General features: G+C 32.0%; 1 protein-coding gene across 1 annotated transcript in view; it reads right to left on the reverse strand.

The window, feature by feature from the left end:
* LOC110655071 (membrane-associated progesterone-binding protein 4) overlaps positions 1 to 13,577 on the reverse strand; it is a 33,460-nt gene extending 19,883 nt beyond the window's left edge. Inside the window, exons 1-6 of the mRNA XM_021811247.2 lie at positions 13,420 to 13,577; positions 13,260 to 13,336; positions 13,095 to 13,166; positions 11,881 to 11,918; positions 10,505 to 10,548; positions 9,737 to 9,783 (exon numbers count right to left, since the gene is read on the reverse strand). Coding sequence (XP_021666939.1) covers positions 9,737 to 9,783; positions 10,505 to 10,548; positions 11,881 to 11,918; positions 13,095 to 13,166; positions 13,260 to 13,336; positions 13,420 to 13,539 — 398 coding nt within the window. The 5' untranslated portion in view covers positions 13,540 to 13,577. The remainder of the gene's footprint in view (positions 1 to 9,736; positions 9,784 to 10,504; positions 10,549 to 11,880; positions 11,919 to 13,094; positions 13,167 to 13,259; positions 13,337 to 13,419) is intronic.
* Positions 13,578 to 21,313: the final 7,736 nt, after the last annotated feature.

Genomic DNA, 21,313 nt, shown 5'->3' on the forward strand with positions numbered 1-21,313 from the left:
AAACTGGTGATAGGGAAGGAGTTAGTTTGAATGGAGTGGTACTGCCCCAAAGTAATCACTTTAAATATCTAGGCTCAGATCTTCAAGTAGATGGGGGATGTGAGGAGGATGTTAGTCATAGGATTAAAGCCGGATGGTTGAAGTGGAGACGTGCCACGGGAGTTTTATGTTATCGTAAGATTCCCAATAAATTGAAAGGAAAATTTTACCGTACAGCCATACGACCGGCTATGTTATATGGTAGTGAGTGTTGGGCACTGAAAGAATCGTATGCATCTAAGATAAGAGTTGCAGAGATGAGAATGTTAAGGTGGATGAGTGGCCATACTAGACTAGATAAAGTCCGTAATGAAAGTATTAGAGAAAAGGTAAGAGTGGTGCCAATTGAAGATAAGTTGAGAGAAGGGAGATTGAGGTGGTTTGGTCATCTGAAGCGTAGACATACGGAGGCTCCAGTTAGACAAGTAGAGCACATTAGGTTATAGGATAGAAAGAAAAAAAGGGGTAGACCTAAACTGACTTGGAGGAGAGTAGTACAACATGACCTAGAAGCATTATACATTTCTGAGGATTTAACCCAAAATCGTTCAGAGTGGAGAAAGCGAATCCCTATAGCCGACCCCAAATTTTTGGGATAAAGGCTTAGTTGAGTTGAGTTGAGTTGAGTATTGTTTGTTTCAGGATCTTACGACGAAACAGATTATTGGTAGAGGATATGAGTAAAGTAGTCTCTACATCCTGAACAAATATGTACTGTGATTTCTTACTTGCTCTAGCACCTTAACTCCGCTCGAAATTCATTGTCGTTTGAGTCATCCCTCCTTGGCTACCTTGAAGAAATTATGTGCTCAATTTCAGTCTTTATCAGTCTTAGAGTGTGAGCTATGTTAGTTTGCTAAGCACCATCGTTTACCTTCTACACCTAGAGTCAATAAACGGATTTCGTCCCCTTTTAAGTTTGTTCATTCTAATATTTTGGGGTCCTTGTTCTATTACTTCTAAAACTGGTTTCAAGTATTTTGTTACATTTGTTGATGATTATTCCCGTGTTACTTGATTATTTTTAATGAAGAATCGTTCAGAATTATTTTCTATTTTTTGTGCCTTTTGTGCTGAGATTCAGACTCAATTTAATACTTCTGTGCATATATTGAGAAGTGATAATGCTAAAGAATATCTTTCCGGCAATTTTCAAGCCTATATGTCAAAAAGGGGCATTCTTCATCAAACATCTTGTGTTGATACTCCATCCCAGAATGGGGTTGTTGAAAGAAAAAAATAGACATTTTCTTGAGGTAGCATGGGCACTCCTTTTTCAAATGAAGGTCTCTAAACAATTTTGGGATAATGCAGTTTCTACAGCTTGTTTCCTAATTAATCGTATGCCATCATCTGTGCTTAATGGTGACATTCCTTATACCATTTTATTTCCTTCTAAATCTTTGTTTCCTATTGAACCTCGTATCTTTGGTAGTACTTGTTTTGTGAGAGATGTTTGTCCACAGGTTACAAAACTGGATCCCAAGTCTCTTAGGTGTCTCTTCCTTGGCTATTCTCGACTTCAAAAAAGGTACAAATATTTTTCTCCAACCCTTAATCGTTATATTGTGTCTGCTGATGTTACCTTTTTTGAATCTACTCCATTCTTTCCTCCCTCTCCTATTTATGAGAGTCAAGGGAAGGAAGATGATCTCTTAGTCTATTCTGTTCATCCAGTGTCAAGTCCACAGCCAAGTCCTCAGAATCCTCCCACACTAGCACCTGCTCGACCTCATCGCCCACCTGTTATTCATGTTTATTCCAAGAGATTAGAGACACTTGACTCAGATCCTCCACCAGCTTCTTCGTCAAAAGATCCAATTTCATCCACTGCTCCTCAATCTGACTTAGATCGTCCCATTGCTCTTTGCAAAGGTAAGCGTCAATGTACTTATCCTATCTCTTCCTTTTATGTTATGATCACTTGTCTCCTTCATCTCGTTGTTTTGATAGTTCTCTAAACACTATTTCCATTCCTAAAACTATTACTGAGGCATTGTCCCATTCTGGCTGGCGTGCTGCAATAGAAGAAGAAATGGTGGTTTTAGATACTAATGGTACTTGGGAATTGATGCATCTGCATCCGAATAAGAAAGTATTGGATGTAAATGGGTTTTAACAGTGAAAATGAAGCCTGATGGTACTGTGGCTCGTCTCAAGGCTTGCCTTGTAACTAAAGGATATGCTTAAACTTATGGGACTAACTACTCTGATATTTTTTTTTTGTTGCTAAACTAACTTCTGTTCGCTTATTTGTCTCCTTGGCAGCTAGATATGATAGGCCTTTACATCAGTTGGATATCAAAAATGTTTTCCTTCATGGTGATCTCCTGGAGGAAGTTTATATGGAGCAACCACCAGGTTTTGTCGCTCAGGAGGAGTTAGGCAAAGTTTGTAGACTTCGAAAATCCCTTCATGGCTTGAAACAGAGTCTTCGAGCTTGGTTTGGCAGGTTCAGTGAAGTAGTTCAGCAGTTTGGTATGCAGAAGAGCAAATTGGATCATTCGGTGTTTTTTAGACATTCTAAAGCTGCACTAATCTTACTTATAGTATATGTTGATGATATTGTCATTACTGTAAATGATTTTGCAGGCATTTCTTCACTCAAGTCATTCCTTCAGACTCAGATTCAAACAAAAGATTTGGGTTTATTGAAATATTTTTTAGGCATTGAAATTTCAAGATGTAAGAAAGGCAGCTTCTTATCTCAGAGGAAGTATGTCCTTGATTTATTGGCGGAAACAGGTAAATTAGGTGCCAAACCATGTAGTGCACCAATGACTCCCAATCTTCAGCTCACAGTAGGAGATGGTGAACTATTTGAGGACCCTGAGATGTATAGGAGATTGGTTGACAAACTTAATTATCTCACAGTAACTCGTCCAAATATTGCATATTTAGTTAGTATTGTAAGTCAATTTATGTCCTCTCCTACTGTTACCCATTGAAAAGTTTTAGGGCAAATTTTACGTTACTTGAAGGGTGCTCCAGGTGTTGGTCTCTTATATAACAATCATGGGCACTTAAATATTGAGTGCTTTTCATATTCAGATTGGGCAGGTTCAAAGGTTGATAGAAAATCCATTACAGGATATTGTATCTTTGTTGGAGGAAAGTTAGTATCTTGGAGAAATAAGAAATAGACTGTAGTTTCTCGTTCGAGTACTGAATCAGAATATCGAGCTATGGCCCAAGCTGTTTATGAAGTTATGTGGACACGTCAATTATTGGAAGAAGTGGGTCTTGAGACCTCATCTCCTACTAAACTATGGTGTAACAATCAAGTCGCTCTTCATATCACCTCAAATCCAATGTTTCATAAGCGTACTAAGTATATAGAAATTGATTGTTATTTTCTTCGAGAAAAGATTCAACAGAAGATCATCTCAACAAGGCATGTCAAAATTGAAGAGCAATTAGGAGATATCTTCACAAAAGCTTTGAATAAGGCTCGAGTTGACTACATTTGTAACAAGTTGGGCATGATTAATATTTATGCTCCAACTTGAGGGGGAGTGTTATAGAAAGTCAATCCTATAATTATGTACATAATATTCTTTTTTAATTAGTTAGCATAATTATTGGGATATCTTCCAACTCAACTCAACTCAACTAAGCCTTTATCCCAAAAATTTGGGATCGGCTATATGGATTCGCTTTTTCCACTCTGAACGATTTTGGGTTAAATCCTCAGAAATGTGTAATGCTTCTAAGTCATGTTGTACTACTCTCCTCCAAGTCAATTTAGGTCTACCCCTTTTTTTCTTTCTATCCTCTAATTTAATGTGCTCTACTTGTCTAACTGGAGCCTCCATATGTCTACGCTTCACATGACCAAACCACCTCAATCTCCCTTCTCTCAACTTATCTTCAATTGGCACATTGGGATATCTTCCAAATTAGAATATTTAATTATAAGATTCTTTGTATATAAATACCTTGTATATCATTCAAGAAAACACACGGAAAATATTCTCTTCAAAGCACAAGCACTGGCCGAAGGCAGAGTAGTACATGCATAATCCAGGAATGAGGCACGGATGGCACAATTAGAGGCAAGATTGAATGCCCTGCCCAGCTACAGAATTTATCCAAACAATTACAAGAGTTCTTTCTCAGAATTAATAGGAACCAAGGAAGGGAATCAAACAGAGGAACAAGCAATAGTAGTAGCAGTATAAATTTCCGCAATAAGACCAAAGAAAGAACAAATGTATGTTAGTAGTATGCCCTAGAGCATATCATTTAGTATGTGTCTTGTACATCTTTTATTAATAAAAGGCATTTTCACTTTTCCGTTTACATAATATATTTATGTGTAATAGAAAAAGTCCATTGATATTTTGTTAGAAATTCTATTCTTAAGTTGTTAAGAATATGAGTGACAGTATCTCTAGCACAAAGTATCATAAATAAGTTCACAATCGAGGATATTTCATAATAAGGACATAACTTATCCATAAAGATTGTATTCATGTTTGTTCCCAAGTTATTTATATGAGATATAAATAAGATTGAATGGTGAGTCTCATGCCATATAACATACATGATAGGCACTTATACATGATAAGTAGGCCGAACCAGTGACACTTATGACAAGCACATAGAGTTTACTTTTGTCAATGTATTGTCATAAATCATATCAGTGCATATAATCTTTAGACCTGAGATAGCACAGTTATCTTGTATATAGGTGGTTTGAGTTTGATACTACTTTCATGCTTGTACTATGTATAGGTATATGGGCATGTGTTGGCTCCTACTAATTATTTATGGAGGTAGGTGTTGATCAAGATGGAATCTGTTCCTCTAAGTAAATAGGAATAAAATCCTATGTTCATTTAATTGTTCTTGATGTTTCAAGTTCCTAGCCAGGACAGATAGATTTAATCAGAAAAGAGTTTCTAATGAGAAAATCTTTTTAATCAAGAACTGGAATTAAAAGAGAACATAATATTCACAGCAAATGGAGTTTGACATAAACCATGACTCCAGCTTGAGTTGGGATTTTATAACAGAGAGATTCTAGTGCATGATAACATATGATTATAGGCTCATTTAAGGTAAACCTTATTACTGATTGGGTGGCCATGGCATGCTATGCTAGGTGTTAACCATGATCTATGAGATGCATAAAATGGTTTAGAGAAATCATTTATAGTAAGAAAGAGTTCTGATGATATTAAGAGTTTATATCATATCTCATTGCTAATTAGTGATGAGCCTAGTAAGTCACACACATACACAAGTAATCATCAAATTAAATATGATTTAATTAATTAATGAAAGAGTTTAATTGATTAATTAAATATGTTTGATTTGCAATTAGATTGCAAAGTCCCTAGCATGGCTTGAAACCAAATCTAGGTTATTGGATATATAGTATAAGTTAAATTTATATTTAAAGTGTTTAAATATGAATTTAATTAATAAAAAATTAATTAATAAAGATTAATTAATAAAGATTAATTAATTGATTTATATTTGATATAAATTGATTAGAAGAATAGAAATAATTATTTTGGGTTGAAAACTCAAAATTAAGACACGGGCATTTTGGTCATTTCACAAGGTGACATGTGGCACCATGAGATGGTGACACATGGCACTACACATAAGCTTGCCAAATGTCTTTTAATCATGTAAGACGATTAAAATTAAGATTAAATATAGGTTTGACACTTGGCACAATGTGATTGGGTCAATTAAACCTAGAACTAATCAGAATGTGAAATGTGACAAGGGTTTTAAATAGTGACCTAACTATATAAGTATTGTTATGAAAGAACAAATAACATAAGCTGCTGCCTCTTCATTGTGCCGCCACCTTGAAAGGCTTCTCCCTTCTCTTCTTCTTCATCTCTCATCAATTTCAAGAGATTAGCAAACAATCTCTTGAATTAAAAATACTAGAAATTGTTTCTAGTGTCCTGTTTACATCTTTAATCTCTTAAAAGGCAAAACTTGATTTTCTAATTAATAGAAAAAGCTTTAGAAGCTATTCAAGGGTTGCCATAGGTGAACTTGGTGTGGACAAGCTAGAGGGACAACATCTAGGGTCCTAAAGACGCATCCCAAAGGTACAAATACGCTGCAGTGAATCAAAAAGTTAGCATATTTGTTCTTGATTTAATCTAGGGTTCTAAAATTAATCTGATTAATTCTAAAATCTTAAATGGCAAATACAGATCCAAAAACATATTAAAAGAGTTTTAATATGCTGTTTATCATTGAAATCAAATAGATAAAAATAAATCCTGCATGATGCATGTGACTGTACATGAAAATTTTTGAATTCAATGGCACAAATTTGTGTTTTTCATACTTCCGCTCCTTCAATGTACACACAAGAATTGGAATGGTGCCACGATATGCTAAACTTGATTTCCCAACATATGATGGAATTGAGGATCTGTTGAGTTGGTTACACAGATGTGAGCAATTCTTCTCCAATCAGAGAACACCTGATGGGGATAAAGTAGTACTTGCAGCATTTCATATTAAAAGGAGAGACAAAACTCTAGTTCTAGAGATCATAACAAAAAGAACCCCAGCTATCGTGGAATGCATTCAAATAAGATTGCAATTTGAAATTCCAGCCTCCACTCGGTAGGAATCCTTTGAGCGAATTGGTTAATCTAAAGCAGATAGGAACGATGGAAGAATACCAATATCAGTTCCAAAGCCCTCAGAGCCCATGCAACAACAGTGATTTGTTTACCGCAAGCTTGACAAATTCAATATGGATTGATTTAAAGATGCAAAATCTCCAAAGTTTGGTGGCAGCTACGAACCTGACAAGAACCTTTGAAAGAAAACAGCAACTGGGACGAGACTTATGGCGAGAAATTTGGACAAATTCATGGTCTAATACAAGATCAGCACCTACTACATCAATTCTGCTTATAACCAAGGCTATCGCCAACCAAGCCATTAGCACATCGCAGAATTCCAGTTCATGAAGTGTTTCATCTCCCTTTGTTAAAAGATTGAGCTGCAAAGATGGCTGAGCAAAAAGCAAAGGGGCTTTGCTATAATTGTAACGAATCATATTCCTTCAAGCATCAATTTAAGAAGTTGTTTTGGTTGGAGATGGATGATTCGTAGGAAACAACAGGGAAAAGGACTATGGATGATTTATAATCTTATCCAATTGTCGAGCTTGGGCACAAGCTCTTTCTCCAAATGGGAGTGATGTTGTGGACGCATTCATAAGCAACAAGAGATGTAGGACCCACAGAAATCCAACATGATCTGCAGCCTACATGCAGCAATATTATTATTTCTAGATTTTTATTTACTTTTCCAATCGATATTTTTTGTTTAATTATAGTCCATATTTGATTAGGACTTCTACTGCTAGTAGGATTCCAATAAATCTTGTGCAAACCTCTCTTATAGAAGGGGACAACTGAATTAATCAAATTAAGCAAAACTATTTTCAATTAAATTAAGATCTAGTCTAAGGTTAGAGCTCTTTTTTAACAAGTTCACATTTTCAGCAACAATAGGTAAAGGAAAAAATCAAGATAAAGCAAAAACTTTAGCTTTTGAATCAAATTTCAATATTTATAAGCCTGTGATGAGATCTTGGGCACCAGAACATAACAAAACCATTTTCAAGTATAACATTTAAAGTTTCCATTTTAAATTTTTTTTATAATATCTAAATTAACACAAGTTCTAAACTTTGAAATTGCGGGAAAAAAAAAGACAGAAAACCAACAGTATAGAAATGAACCATTCAGTCCAGTTCTCCTGTATAGTTCATTTTTTATATTTCTTGTTATTTGGCTTTTCATCATTTAGACATCGAATCAACTAAATAAACACCCCTAATGACTCTAATCATATAACTGATAAAAACAAATGTGTTTTAGCTAGAAAGCAATTCATCTGTTGCTTATTATAAGTTAGGCCTAATGACCAAATAAAACCAAATTTTTATGTTTTTTCAATTTTATGCATAATCTTTTTTTTTTCTTAATTTTATCCTAATTGCTAAATTGAGTTCAGCTTTATCCAATTTTTTCGACTGAACTTTTAACTACATCTTCTAACTAAATCATGGGCACCTCTAATGATCCAACCCTACCATTGCCACTAACACATCCCAAACTTCATTTTAACATTCATGGGGCATTAAGATCATTAACCATTTGGTCAGATCAGTCGATTAGGTCTATACACTCAAATCTCGTTATTTCATGCAGAAGGGGTGTCAAAATAAAGTTTGGGAACTAATGGTGATAGTAGTAGGGTTAGATCATCATAGGCGCCCATGGGTTAGTCAAAAAATGGAGTTGAAGGATTGGTTAGAAAAAATTAGATAGAATTAGAACCAAATTTAGCAATTAAAATACAACTAACAAGATTAAAAGTTATAGATAAAATTTAAAAAATACGAAAAAATTCATCTTTTTTTGCTCATTAAGCTTGTAAATTAAATCCTGTAAGCAATCATATACATGAAAGATTATGAGATCAAATGCAACAACCTCGCATGAAAAAAAAAATTTTAAAAATAAAGAAGACAATAGCAAGTATAGAATTGTACCAAAAGTTTTTAAAAGTCATATGATATGAGTATAATGATAAAATATAAATACAAATCTCTTTTTGTGTCTCTATTTACAAAACTTTTCTTGCAATCCACTTAATAATTTTTGGAATACTAAACTCTATATAAGTGGAGAAACCTTAATTTATTCAAAATGCATTAAATGCAGTAATGCACCATTAATGAAAATGTCAATATGGATTAAAAAAACTTGAAATTGCCACTTTTTATATATTACAAAATGTCAAATAAGTTGAGAAACTAAAAAGATAGGCCAAAAGCCCAAATCAAACCTCAAATTTTATTGGCAATCAATTGGGCCCTCATATTTTAATTTGAATCAATCAAGCCCTTGAAATTGAGCAATTGAGCCTCATCTCAGACAAATTCGAGCATGTGCAACATTTCAAAGATTCAAATGTTACTAAGTACAATATAATATCTGTTGTCTAAAACAAACGCTAAATGATCAAAGAACAAAAATCCTTATATTCCAAATATGAACTCTAATTTGAGGTTCCAAAAATCTTTAGCATTAGTTGGCTTATATAGGATTAGTTATCTAATTTGTTCCTTTTTTGCACCTCATATCACTCAAGTGTGCACCATAAGCCTAGGCCCCAAACCCTTCTGCACCTTGAGGCTTCAATAATTATTTACCTAATTAACTAGTGATAATCACTCTATCACTACCTAATCAATACATCAACACATAAAACCACATATCCAAGATTACTTGTATTCTGACTTCTCTTTTATCATTATGAAAGCTCTCACAAAAGTCAATTTCTTTAAAACCCCAATAGCTCTCAAGATCCCAGCCTTTACTTTAACCTCCCAGATACTGATAAAAAATGTCAAGTGAATCAGAAGAGAGAAGGTGAAGTAGTGTAAAGGGATCTAATAGCTCTAAACCTTTATGCAAATTTGGTCCTAAACCAAGCAAAAAGGAGGAATATTATCATTATCTCCACATGTTGAGCCCAAATAGACTGAACAGGTAGTTGAGCATTGTGATGGCAAAATCATTAGGCCAAGAAAACTGGTTTCCTTGTATTTATTTTCTTTTCAGATTTCCTACTTCATGGAACTCAAAATTAAAAATAGAAAATCCCTATTGAACAATATATCACTCACGTGTAGCTTCTGAAGTAGAATTCTCGCCAATCGATGACGCTCTTCACCTAAAAAAAATGGAACAATGGAAATGGAATTTTTAACAAAATATTAAGTAGAACAATAAGAAAACTTATCTGCAAATGATCCAAAATAAAAGAGACAAGATTAGAAAATTTTGTTACAAATCTTTCATTTATGCACATAAAATTTAATATTTTCATTAATGGAAAAATAAAATAGCAATAAATACACAAAGCAAGCACACACACACACACACACACACACACACACACACACATAAAAGGGGTTGAAACTCTTACAAGGAAGAAAAGGAAAAAACAAAAGAAAAGAAAAGGTTAAAAAAAAAAAAAAAGCCAACCAACAGCAGTTGAAAGAAAACAGAACTACAGCATTGGTAATGAGAAGTAGAATAATACAACATCTTGCACTTAGGAACGAGAAAACAAATGGGTTTCTAATAAAGAAGCAGCAGCTCAAATGACCAATAAAAAAAAATTGAAAAAAAAAAGGTTATTTCCTTTTTCTGACTTGCCAAGTCCAACTAGCATAAACGGTTGATATTTTCTTTTGTTTTGGCATCGAAAAGAGGTCATCTCTCGTACTGTCAACATGTCAAAAGCACCACATTCCCATGTGTATATATTAAATTTATAAGAATGGCTTACTTGGGCATAATAAATAATTGATGTCTACTGTTTACAAAATTTTTAGTCTATATATACAAGGCCACTAATTCAGCAGGAAAGAGCACTTAATTAAGATTACCTCACTGCTGGACAATCCACGCAAAGAGTCTGTAAGTCCATCTCCTGCATTATACAAGACAGAGAAAAATATACTTATAAAGGAAACTATTACAAGATGATATCCAATTGAGACCAAAAACTATTATTTGGCCTAATTAAACCACAAACTCTATCTTGTTGTCAATTGGCCCTAGGTCGTACTATAACAATACATATTATTATTTTATATTTTTAAATATCGTTCCCTTTTTGACAAAATTTTAGAATTTGAAAAAAGAGGGGGGAAAAAATCTTGATCATGGTAGAAAAAGGACAAACAAAACACAGAAGAAAATATTTAAAAACAATGAAAAATATGGCAATTATGGAAATTTTGGAGAGCAACCAAATATCTCATGCTCTAGTGTAATGACATTTCTCATCAGAAAAGAACCCCCAAAAGAAAGAGCAACAATTAATCTGAAAATAATCAAGATTCTTTCACTTAAAGATCCCCAACTAATCAAGATGTGCATGGATGGCTTCCAATATCAGTTGTTGTAATGAAACAAACACCAATGAAACTTCATCTCTTCAGAAACTTCACACACTCTCTCTCTCTCTATCTCTCTCTCTCTCTCTCTCTCTCTCTATACACCCACTTTTTTCTCATCACCACAGTTCATAAATAATATTGTCTACCAAGCAGCACCCTTGAGCTTCCCTTGTCAATCCATTCTTTATACAACTCTCTCCCTCCTCCTCAACATGCATGCACGCATAATTGTTGATCAACCTTTCTACCCAATAGCACAAAATTCAAGCTTGATTTCATTGTTTCAATTTTCTAATTATAATTTGGGGATATAATTGATAGAATGGGATTAGTTGGTTATATTTGAAGTTCAAACTTGGGGAAGCTGAGGATAAAGGAGCAACAATAATCTGGTGAAGCATCTTTCATAATAATCTGACTAAACAAATCTTAATTTTTTGGTATTTAATTTTTCTTTTCTAAATTCACTGGTATGCGTCTTGGGCATATCAAAGGTAAAGGAAGAAACAAATCTTGACATGAAAACGGAAAAATTTACTCACACATGTATACACATATATAAAGGACCGAGTTGCTTGTTGTTAGCTTTTGTTGGTCAAACATAAAAATTAACTTTTGGTTGATTGCAAGAAGATGACCAATAAAGCCAACTTTTTTTTTCTCTCCTTTGTTGCTTTATTGAAGGTTCGTATTCCTTGTTTTCTAATTCTTATACAGATCTTGTTTCTTAGTTTTAGATGGATCAAAAGGCAAAAGCAAAACCCATCAAACAAAACAACTCTTAAGTGTTAGAATATGCAAAGGGAAGATTTATGTTGTTAATTTATCATAGACAATGCAAATAATGATACAAATTTTACCTGTAAAGTTTCCTGAAACAAATGCACGGGACGCGTCTCTAAGTTAATCAGCAATAAGAAGTGAATCAAATGTCAGTAATGAGTCTGGAGATATATGTAGAGAATAATCAAATAAAAGGAGGAGAAAAATACAATTAATTGCTATATGTATAGCTCAATGGCCTTCTACAAACCAAATAGTCATGTAAAAAAATTAAAATTGGTAATTTAGGTACTATTAGATGCCAATTGTCATATGGGTACAGAAATCAGTAGAGACTGCACATTAAAAACAAAGAATATGCAAGATTAATTGCCATAAACTATTGATCAATGTAGTTTGCAGGAGATTCTCAAATATTCCAATCCGAATAGAAGTCATGATAATGATGAGGAAAACAATGACAATGCCAACAAACTAATTCCAAATACTAGTAATATGGGTCCGTAGATTTAACTCTGAGCCATGACTGACCACAATTGGAGTTGCAGTCATATGTTGCAGGCCATTGCAGTTGTAATTTAAAATCTCGCTAGTTGCAACATCCATTTTAAGAACAGAAAATTGCATTAAATAAATGACTTCAGCTGAAATTCAATAAACAATATGATTTATGAGTTTAAATGCATAAAAAAGCATGGAATTAAATTCAACTGTGGGTAATTGTGCCATAGATCACTTAATTAGTCAATAAAATCCACTTTGACCATGAAATTTTAATGTATTTCGAACACTGAGCTTTGAATAAATCTACAATTTTTGACCTTTGGTATTGTTAACTCAAGCATTCAAAAGCCCCTAACAAAAAGCTAAAATTGAAGTAAAAGATGGATCAATCACAGCAAAGAAAAGGAACAAAACCAAGTGTATATTGCTCAACGCTTGGAAATAAAACAATAGGCTAAAAAGGTAAAAGAACATGGCTGATTTTCATGTTCACGGTGACTTGAAGAATACTTTAGTATTTCAAGCTACATATTCAGTGTTAAGATGGTTGATTTACAAATCAAAAGCAATTTAACCTATAATTTAACATGTTGGATGCAAGAGAAAACCACTACGTTTGAACAAGCAGAAAAACAGAAATTAAATTTTAGGAAATGGTGATCAGTACACCAACCATTCCACACTTGTGGGGCTCCAGGGAGAGTTCATAAACGCAGCCTTATCCTGCTTTGCAGGGAGGGTGTTTCGCAGGAAATCAAATTTTAAGGGGGAAAAAACAGCAACTGACCTTCCTGCAAAATGATTGTAACCACCTCCCATGCCATAATGAGATTTTCCTCTAGTTACATCAAACACAGAACTGCCTCAAAAATGGAAAATTTCAAAATTAGTCACTGCAAGAAATATATAAATAAAGACAGAAAAATATGGATAGAAAAAGAGAGAATAATACCCAAGGATTCCTAAAAGAATAGGTAAGTTTTCATCAGTCCCATTGTACAAAGCAAGTTCTTCTGCTGTAAACAATCTCTAGCCAAGCGAAGTACCTACTTAAAATAAGGTCTATATAATCCAATCAAAGGAAAAGGATTCAAAGAGACAGAGAGAGTGACCTGTTGTCGAAGAGAAAAGTTGTAGGACTTGAGAGGAAATCTGAAAGCGATGAAGAGAGCAATTAGGGTGACAAAAACTGTAATAGTTACAAGCGGAGACCTACTTATTAGTTTCAACATTTCTTTGAAGAATTGAATCCAGTTCTGTTTCTCAACTCCTACTTAGTTACTTAAATACGTCCGGCTAAACCCACTGCTTGGCATTAAGGAGCGGGCGTTATTCGGATAAAACCGAATAAATCAAATTAAACTAAATTAATTTGATAATTTAATTTAATTTTTAAAATAATTTAATTTAATTTTTAAGATAATTTAATTCGATTTGATTTGATTTTATATTATAAAAATTTTAATTATTTTAATTCGATTCAATTTAAAAAAAATCAGTTAAATTGAACCTAACTAAATAATTTTATTGATTTTTGAATTAATTTATTTTTATAGGGAATTTATGAATTATATGTAATTTTATCTATATATTGTTTAATTTCATTGATTAATGATTATTAGATTCAAACTGAGATCAAAATCAAATCAAATAACTTGAAAATCAAGACTAAATTAAAAAATTAATCAAAAATAAAACCGATTGATTTGAATCAAACCGAACCAAAATAGAGTAGTTCGATTTGATTTGATTTTTCCATTTCGATTCAGTTCGATTTTTAAAATGTATAATTCGATTTTTATGATTTGATTCAATTTGATTCAGTTTGGTTTGAATCGAATGCTCAGCCCTACTTGGCAAAGTAGGGTATTTTAATGGCAAAAGACTCAAATAGCCCTTTCTAGATTACCCTTCATTTGGGAGAGCTAGAGTGAAAGTAAAGTTTTTCAAAATAAAAATTTTTATAATTTTCAAATCATCGTGATTTTTTAGTGTAGGGGATAAAGGAAAGATTTTTTTAAAAAAAAAAAACATATTTGAAAATTGGAAATGCCTTTTTTGAGATTTTAAAAAGAAAATCTTCTTAATTCACTAATTTGATAGGTTGAAAAAAAAATTAAAAGATTTCACCATATATTAAAAAACTTTATATTCTCTCAAATATAAGTTTAAGGTTTTTTTCAACTTCCATTACTTTAAACAAACCTTCTCTCAAACAAAGGCTAAGGGATATTAGTTAAATAAGCTTCTCATCTGTATAAATACTAGGGTTGAGCACACAATGATTAAAATTAAAAAATCGAATCAAACCATTTTAGTTCGATTTTTCAGTTTGAATTTTGGATTTTTCAGTTCGATTTTGATTTTGGATTTTTCACAAGTTTAGTTATCGGATCTGATCGGTTTGGTTTTTTTAATCCAAAAAATAATGAAAAACTGAACCGGTCGAAAAAGAATGGGTTTTAATGTTTTAATCCCTATAGTATTGCATGCTCTATAGTCTAACCCAACCCACTTATTAGCAGTAGGTTATTTGCCTTGAAATTTTTAATATTTGAAAGCTTAAAAAGGAGCAGGCCCAAACCAACCAAACCGAAAATTTTGGTTCTGTTTGATTCGATTTTCTACTAACTTTAGTTTGGTTCGGTCTTCAAAAAGTGTTATTTATTACTTTGGTTCAGTTCGGTTTGGAACCAAACCAATCGATTGCACACCCCTAATAAATACAGTAAGTGTGCAATTCTGGTTCTAATTTGGGATCTACTTATGAGTCAAAACCGAATAGAAATTTTAGGACAATTCCTATTCAATTATTCATTATTTTTATTCCAGTTCAATTCTCGATTTTGAAAATAATTTTATACAATTATTTCTATAAAAAAAAATCATACTTGAGTTAACATTAAAATTTTTAAAATAGATTATTAATACATAATACATCATATAATATAGGCTTATTGACAGAATAAATTTAACTGTTTGCATTTGTTACTCATTTTATTCAAGTCTTTTAATTTTGTACAATTAAACTAAACTTTTCTAAATCAAAGAAATTTTGTCCAACACCCTAATTTTATCTCAAATTTTAATTAATAAATGTTATTTTAGTTCTTAAGGTTTGATAAAACCTATAACTTAGTTGCCGTATTTTCAAAACTAAGCAATTTAGAGTCGTTCCTCATTACTACTATTTTCTTTTTTTTATTTTTAAAAATTAAAAACCGTTTTTCGTTTTCTGTTGTTTGTTTTCTAAAACTGTTTTTCTAAAACCTGTTTAGAATTATCTTTTTATAAAAATTGCTACATATAAAGAAACAAATAAAGAATTATTTTTAAAATATTTGATAATTTAATAAAAATAAATATATATTTTAAAAAATAATAGAATAAATATATTCAAAGAAAGGTTTATGGTATTTAACAATAAAAAATTTTATGATGGTCATCACTACAAATATTCATAAAATTAAATAATTGAAAAAAATAGTAACTAATACATGTGTGAAGTTCAATATAGAAATGTAAAAATTATTGACTATTATAATTTTTTCATAAATATTGTGTTATTCGATCTCGAATATTGCTCTTTTGACAAAATTGACTTGGATTAATGCTAATAGGTTCCCCTGAAGTATTGGCTTTATTATTTTGTCGATCATTATTTCCCAAAGCAATATTTTCATATGCATATATTGCAAATAGAGTAGCCATGTGCCCTTGCATTTGAATAAAATTGTGAATAACACAACAATCTAAAGGTATATACTTTTGTCGCTTAACATTATATCAATACATGTCTCTAAGGATAGAAAATCACTCTTTCAGAACCTCAAAAACAATGCTTTATGACATTGCATAATGAAGAATGCATAAAATTAAATAACTCTTCTGAACCATTTGGATTTGGTCCCTCTTTATAATCAAGTAAATGATAGTGTTCTCCATATTATGGACTACGAAGACCAGACATATTGGTATACTTAGAATCAACCAAATAATATTTACCTCGTGGGGGCATAGGAAACTCCTTTTTTAGTTGGATAATTGTTTCTAAAAAAATTATTGAACCATTTCAGTCTCTTCCCAACTAGTCATAATGAATGTGAATCTCCTGTCGAAAGAGCACACACACACATATTATGTTTTGCGTTGACTCAGTCTTTTTCCCACAATATAGAATTTGTTGGTCAACTAGAATGGATGCAGAAATATGAGTAGTATCTATAGCTCCTACACAATTCTATAATAAAAAATAAATGATTCAATAATAATAGCAACACAACATATTATTAAATTCTAATATACAAATTTGAATAAATTAAAAAAAAATAGAGGTAATACCTTGAAAAATGGAAAGTATTTTGGATTATTCTTGATCTCTATAGGTGTTTCATCAAATGACAAAGGAACAATTATGTACTTGGCAAGAGAACAAATAGCATACAAAACTTTTCTAAAAAGTCTATAAATTATGTCTATTAAGTGACAAAATCAATCTCCAACAAATATTTGCTGATCATTTTGACATATAATTATCAAAAAAACATTGCTATTTGTTCTTGTATTGAAACAAACTTGGAATCTCTTAATTTCATTCTTCTTTTTAGTTACTCACAAAAGTTTATAAAAACTTGTTTTTCTATGCGGAATAATTCATAGTATATGTTTGGATGACCATTCAATATTTCAACTACCCATTCACGAACTATTAGTTTTTAAATTCTTTGTGGATGAGGTATATTTTTACAAATTGGATTATACTCATTATTCAAATAAATAGTCAACAATTGTTCAACCTCCTCTTCAAAGTCAGAAAAAATTTTTCTCTAAATCCATATGTAGATTCTTTGCAGAAACCTTGCAAAATTATATAACAATTAGGAGGAAAAAAAAAAGGCGTATAGGGAATTAAATAAAATTATAATAAAAAAAATTCCAACCAATTAACTAATAATAACCATAACTCATTTAAAAAATAATTAAGAAAAATTCATAATCCACAACAATTTATTTTACAATTCTAGCTGTAAGATAATATAATATAAGTTTTCAAATCCATAACAATTGCAGAAATTATATAAAAAGTTATCAAAATAAATCATAGATAATAACTAAAAAATCAGTTTAAATATTAAGCACCTAATCTTTTTGCCTTTCTTTTGGCATGGCCAAAAATAGAGATCTCCATAATGGATTATCATGTATATATCTAGTTGCCTTTGCATAAAATGATCCATCTACTACTTCAAGAGATTTAGTGCATTAAGACAAATTAAAACAAATTCTTGACTTTGCTTGTAATGTGTTTCACAAATCTCTAAGTGAATGATGTCCCTGAACTAATTCGCCTCTCTAATAACTCTTTTTGTTTTTTTTTTTTGAAAATTTCATCCATTATAGTCAAAGCTTGAGCAACGACTAATTGGTCTCTTGCCTTGCGACGACTAATTCTTATATTATTTTTATGCTTTTTGTCTTTATGGGTATCTTCACCATCTTTATTAGAACTATTGGACCCTTTTTTATTAGCATCTTCATCTTCACTGATGGAAGGGCTTTTAGTAAAGTATGAGCATAAATACCAGTAGTAGTGGTATCACCACAAATTATTCATTACTTCTCATATTCTTTGCATCCATATTTTTTAAACCTTCTTGAGCATCCATATTTTTTAAACCTCCTTGCCATCTTATTCAACTATTAAAAATTTTTTTGACAATTTATGAAATTATAAAACTTATCTAAAGAATGTATAAAAACTCCAATTTTCACATTCTACAATAATAAGATGACAAATGTATAAATAGTCTTAAAATATACCTCTTATAACTTTCTCCGCGCTTCTTCATTTGCAATAACTTGACTAGTTATTGAATTATATCCAATTCCTGTCTCCTTTAACAATTTGTTAAAAATTTTCCATTGACTCTTTGGACCATTAAATTTATTTTTTACTTGAATTTGACTGTATTCTCTCTTCATCTTCTTTTTTTTTTTCATTTCTTCTCTATTATGTTGCCACACACTTTTAGTGAAAGTAGTTGTTTTTCTATTTCCCTTCTTTTCTTCCTCCTCCATTAATAGTATAAATGATCTTCTGCTTGTTAAGGCCACACTACCCTATCATTTCTAACTCAACAACTTCATTTTCATCAATATCCACTCTTCTACCTCTGGAACAGAGGAGAAGATAATAAATAGAGAAGAATTAATTATTAAAGATTTTGAAAAGTCAATAGATAATTAGGAACTTTCTAAAGTCCAAAAAGATCAGATCTATAAACAAAGTAAGTTCAACTTCTTTAACAAAACAGATTATAGTATTAAAACTGAAGAAAGAGACATCCATATTACAAAGCCCTTTGAAACCATAAAGCTTTTAATTCAGTCTTCTTCAAACAACTACAAAGACAAAGGATCAATTATGCTCATATAGGATTAGTTCAAGTAGGAATAAAGCCTTTAACTAAGGAAGGTTTGAACACCTCAATTTTAACTGTCTTAAGAGATGCACAGTTTTATGATTTTCAAGATTCTTTGCTTAGCTCAGTTGAGTCTAGTTTGTGCACTAGTCCAATTTCTTTTTAATGTTATCCAAATTTAACTATATCTTTTGAACGATAAGAATTTACTTGATAGTCTTATTTTGCACATAAAAACTCGTAACTACAAAATGCTTCCTGGATCTATTCCTGTTGCTTTAATTTTTAAAGTTCATTACAAAGCCATGATGATTGCTTTTGCTTCTAAAACTCTTATTCACAGTAAAAAAAGGTGAAACCCTTCTCCTTTAAACCAACCTTACTAAAGCCAATGCTGTCATTCCTAAGTCAATCAAATGGAATGAAATGTCTCTTTCAGAAGAATGGGTTTTAGAAGGAGCCTCAAAACCTAAACCTCTATCTCCTCCAAGCCCAAACACACAGAAACAAATTGCCCAAATCCCATATGGAAAAGTAAAGTTATCTTTCACTAGAAACTCCACAAGCTCAAGACCTTCTTATGATACTGCTTCCTCTTTTGAAACCATTAACCTAGGAAGGATTTCAAAGATACTCTCTATGGTTAACTTGCTTATTACTCGAACACCTTCTATTATTAACTTCCAACCACTCAAAAGTATTTTAACCAAATACTAGACTTACACAGATATTCAACTTTTGACATACCAAGAACCTCAATGCAAAACACTTACTGCACTACCACCAAACCTAAACCTGTTTATATCACTCTTGAAGAACAACCAAGACCTACTTTTCCAACTTTCTCCTCTGCGATTAAGAACATAGATGTTGAAATTAATGTTCTTCAAAAGGAATTTCAAGTTAATAAAGCTTATCTCCAAACCTTATAATCATGGGAAAAAACTTTGGTTTTTTAAACATTTTTTGAGTAAAAAACATGAGATCCAAGAAAAATTTTATATATTCATTCATAAGCATTAAGCACATATTTTATTTTTTGATTGGTTTGAGATTTATGCTTTTGAAAATAATTTAGAATATCCTTTTATAAAGACCTTAAACACAATCTCTGAAATACTTTCATGGCAAACCTCAGAGAATGAGTGGATCCAATCTACTTGTCCACCCCTTAGAGAAATCCAGCTTAGACACCATAAAGCCACCCTTACAGCTTCACCTTTTAAAGTTAAAAATTAGAAATAAGTGAACAGAGATCTTGATAATATCATTCAGCAAAACAATCGGACCAATAATCATGTTCATACTATTGGAAACTAGTTAAGTGCCATCCAAAAGCAAATCCAGTATCTCACTGTGATCACTTCATCTACAGATTCAAAGATGAAAGCTCCAGTTTTCAAGCCTTTTGAAGTTCCTAAAACTTTTCTATCTCGGCTTTAGCAAAAAAACAGAGAAGAATTATTTCAAGCAATTCAGGATCTCTTAAATTAACTTGGTCCCTCAAGTTTAACAAAGTTCAATGTTGTAATTCCAGATACTCTTGAAGCCTTTTGTTAATGTTATAGAATAATCTTCTGATGAAGAGAATGGCTAGAAGTCAACAAACTGTATTGGTAGAACTCTCAATAGCTCTATTATCCTAGAGCTATTGCTCCGAATATCAACATTGAGGGCAAACTAAATGCTCTTTCTCAAAGTCATTATAATGCTACTTCTATCTATAAATGGAACATGGATGGAATGTCTGAGTATAAAATCCTCAATATCTTTTAGCAAATGACTATGGCGGCCAATGCTTCTCAAACCCAAACAAGCACCTCTGACCAAGCCATTACAATACTTCTTATAGCAAGATTCTTAGGCCAACTTAAAGGATGGTGGGACTACTATCTCACTTCTCAATAAAAAGCTAGAGATTTTAAAGTTAGTAGAGCTTGATGAAGATCAAGAGCAAATTCTAAATGAGAATGGTAGACCAATCCAAAATGCTATTGCTACTTTCATCCTTGCTCTCACCTTTCACTTTGTCAGAGATCCTTCACACCTTAAAGATAAGAATGCTGAGCTTCTTTACAATCTTATATGTAAGAAGCTTAATGACTTCAAATGGTATAAAGACACTTTCCTTACAAGGGTTATACTCCAAGAAGATTCAAATAAGCCCTTTTGAAAAGGAAAATTTCTTGCTGGTCTTCCTTCTCTCCTTAGAGAAAAGGTTAGAAGCCAAATCAAGGAACACTATGATGAACAGATCCTTTATGCTCAATTAACTTAGGATGAGCTCATTAGCTACACTCAGAAGGAAGATTCACCAAGATCTTAAGCTTCAAAAGTAGTTGAAATGGGAAATGCACAAGACTAAGAAGGAACTTGGAACTTTTTGCCAATAGTTTGACATCTCCTGTTAAAAGCCACCTCTTCAAACTCCAAACCTTACTAAGATTGTCAAACCAAAAGATACTAATAGCACAAAAAAACATATCCTAAAGATAAATCTTCTCACCAACCAGAAAAGCCTTACAAAAAGAAAACCTACACTAGAAAACACTAAAAGTCCTACTCAAAGCCATAAGAATCCACT

Source organism: Hevea brasiliensis, chromosome 3, assembly GCF_030052815.1.
Source record: "Hevea brasiliensis isolate MT/VB/25A 57/8 chromosome 3, ASM3005281v1, whole genome shotgun sequence".
In the NCBI taxonomy this organism is placed as follows: Eukaryota; Viridiplantae; Streptophyta; class Magnoliopsida; order Malpighiales; family Euphorbiaceae; genus Hevea; species Hevea brasiliensis.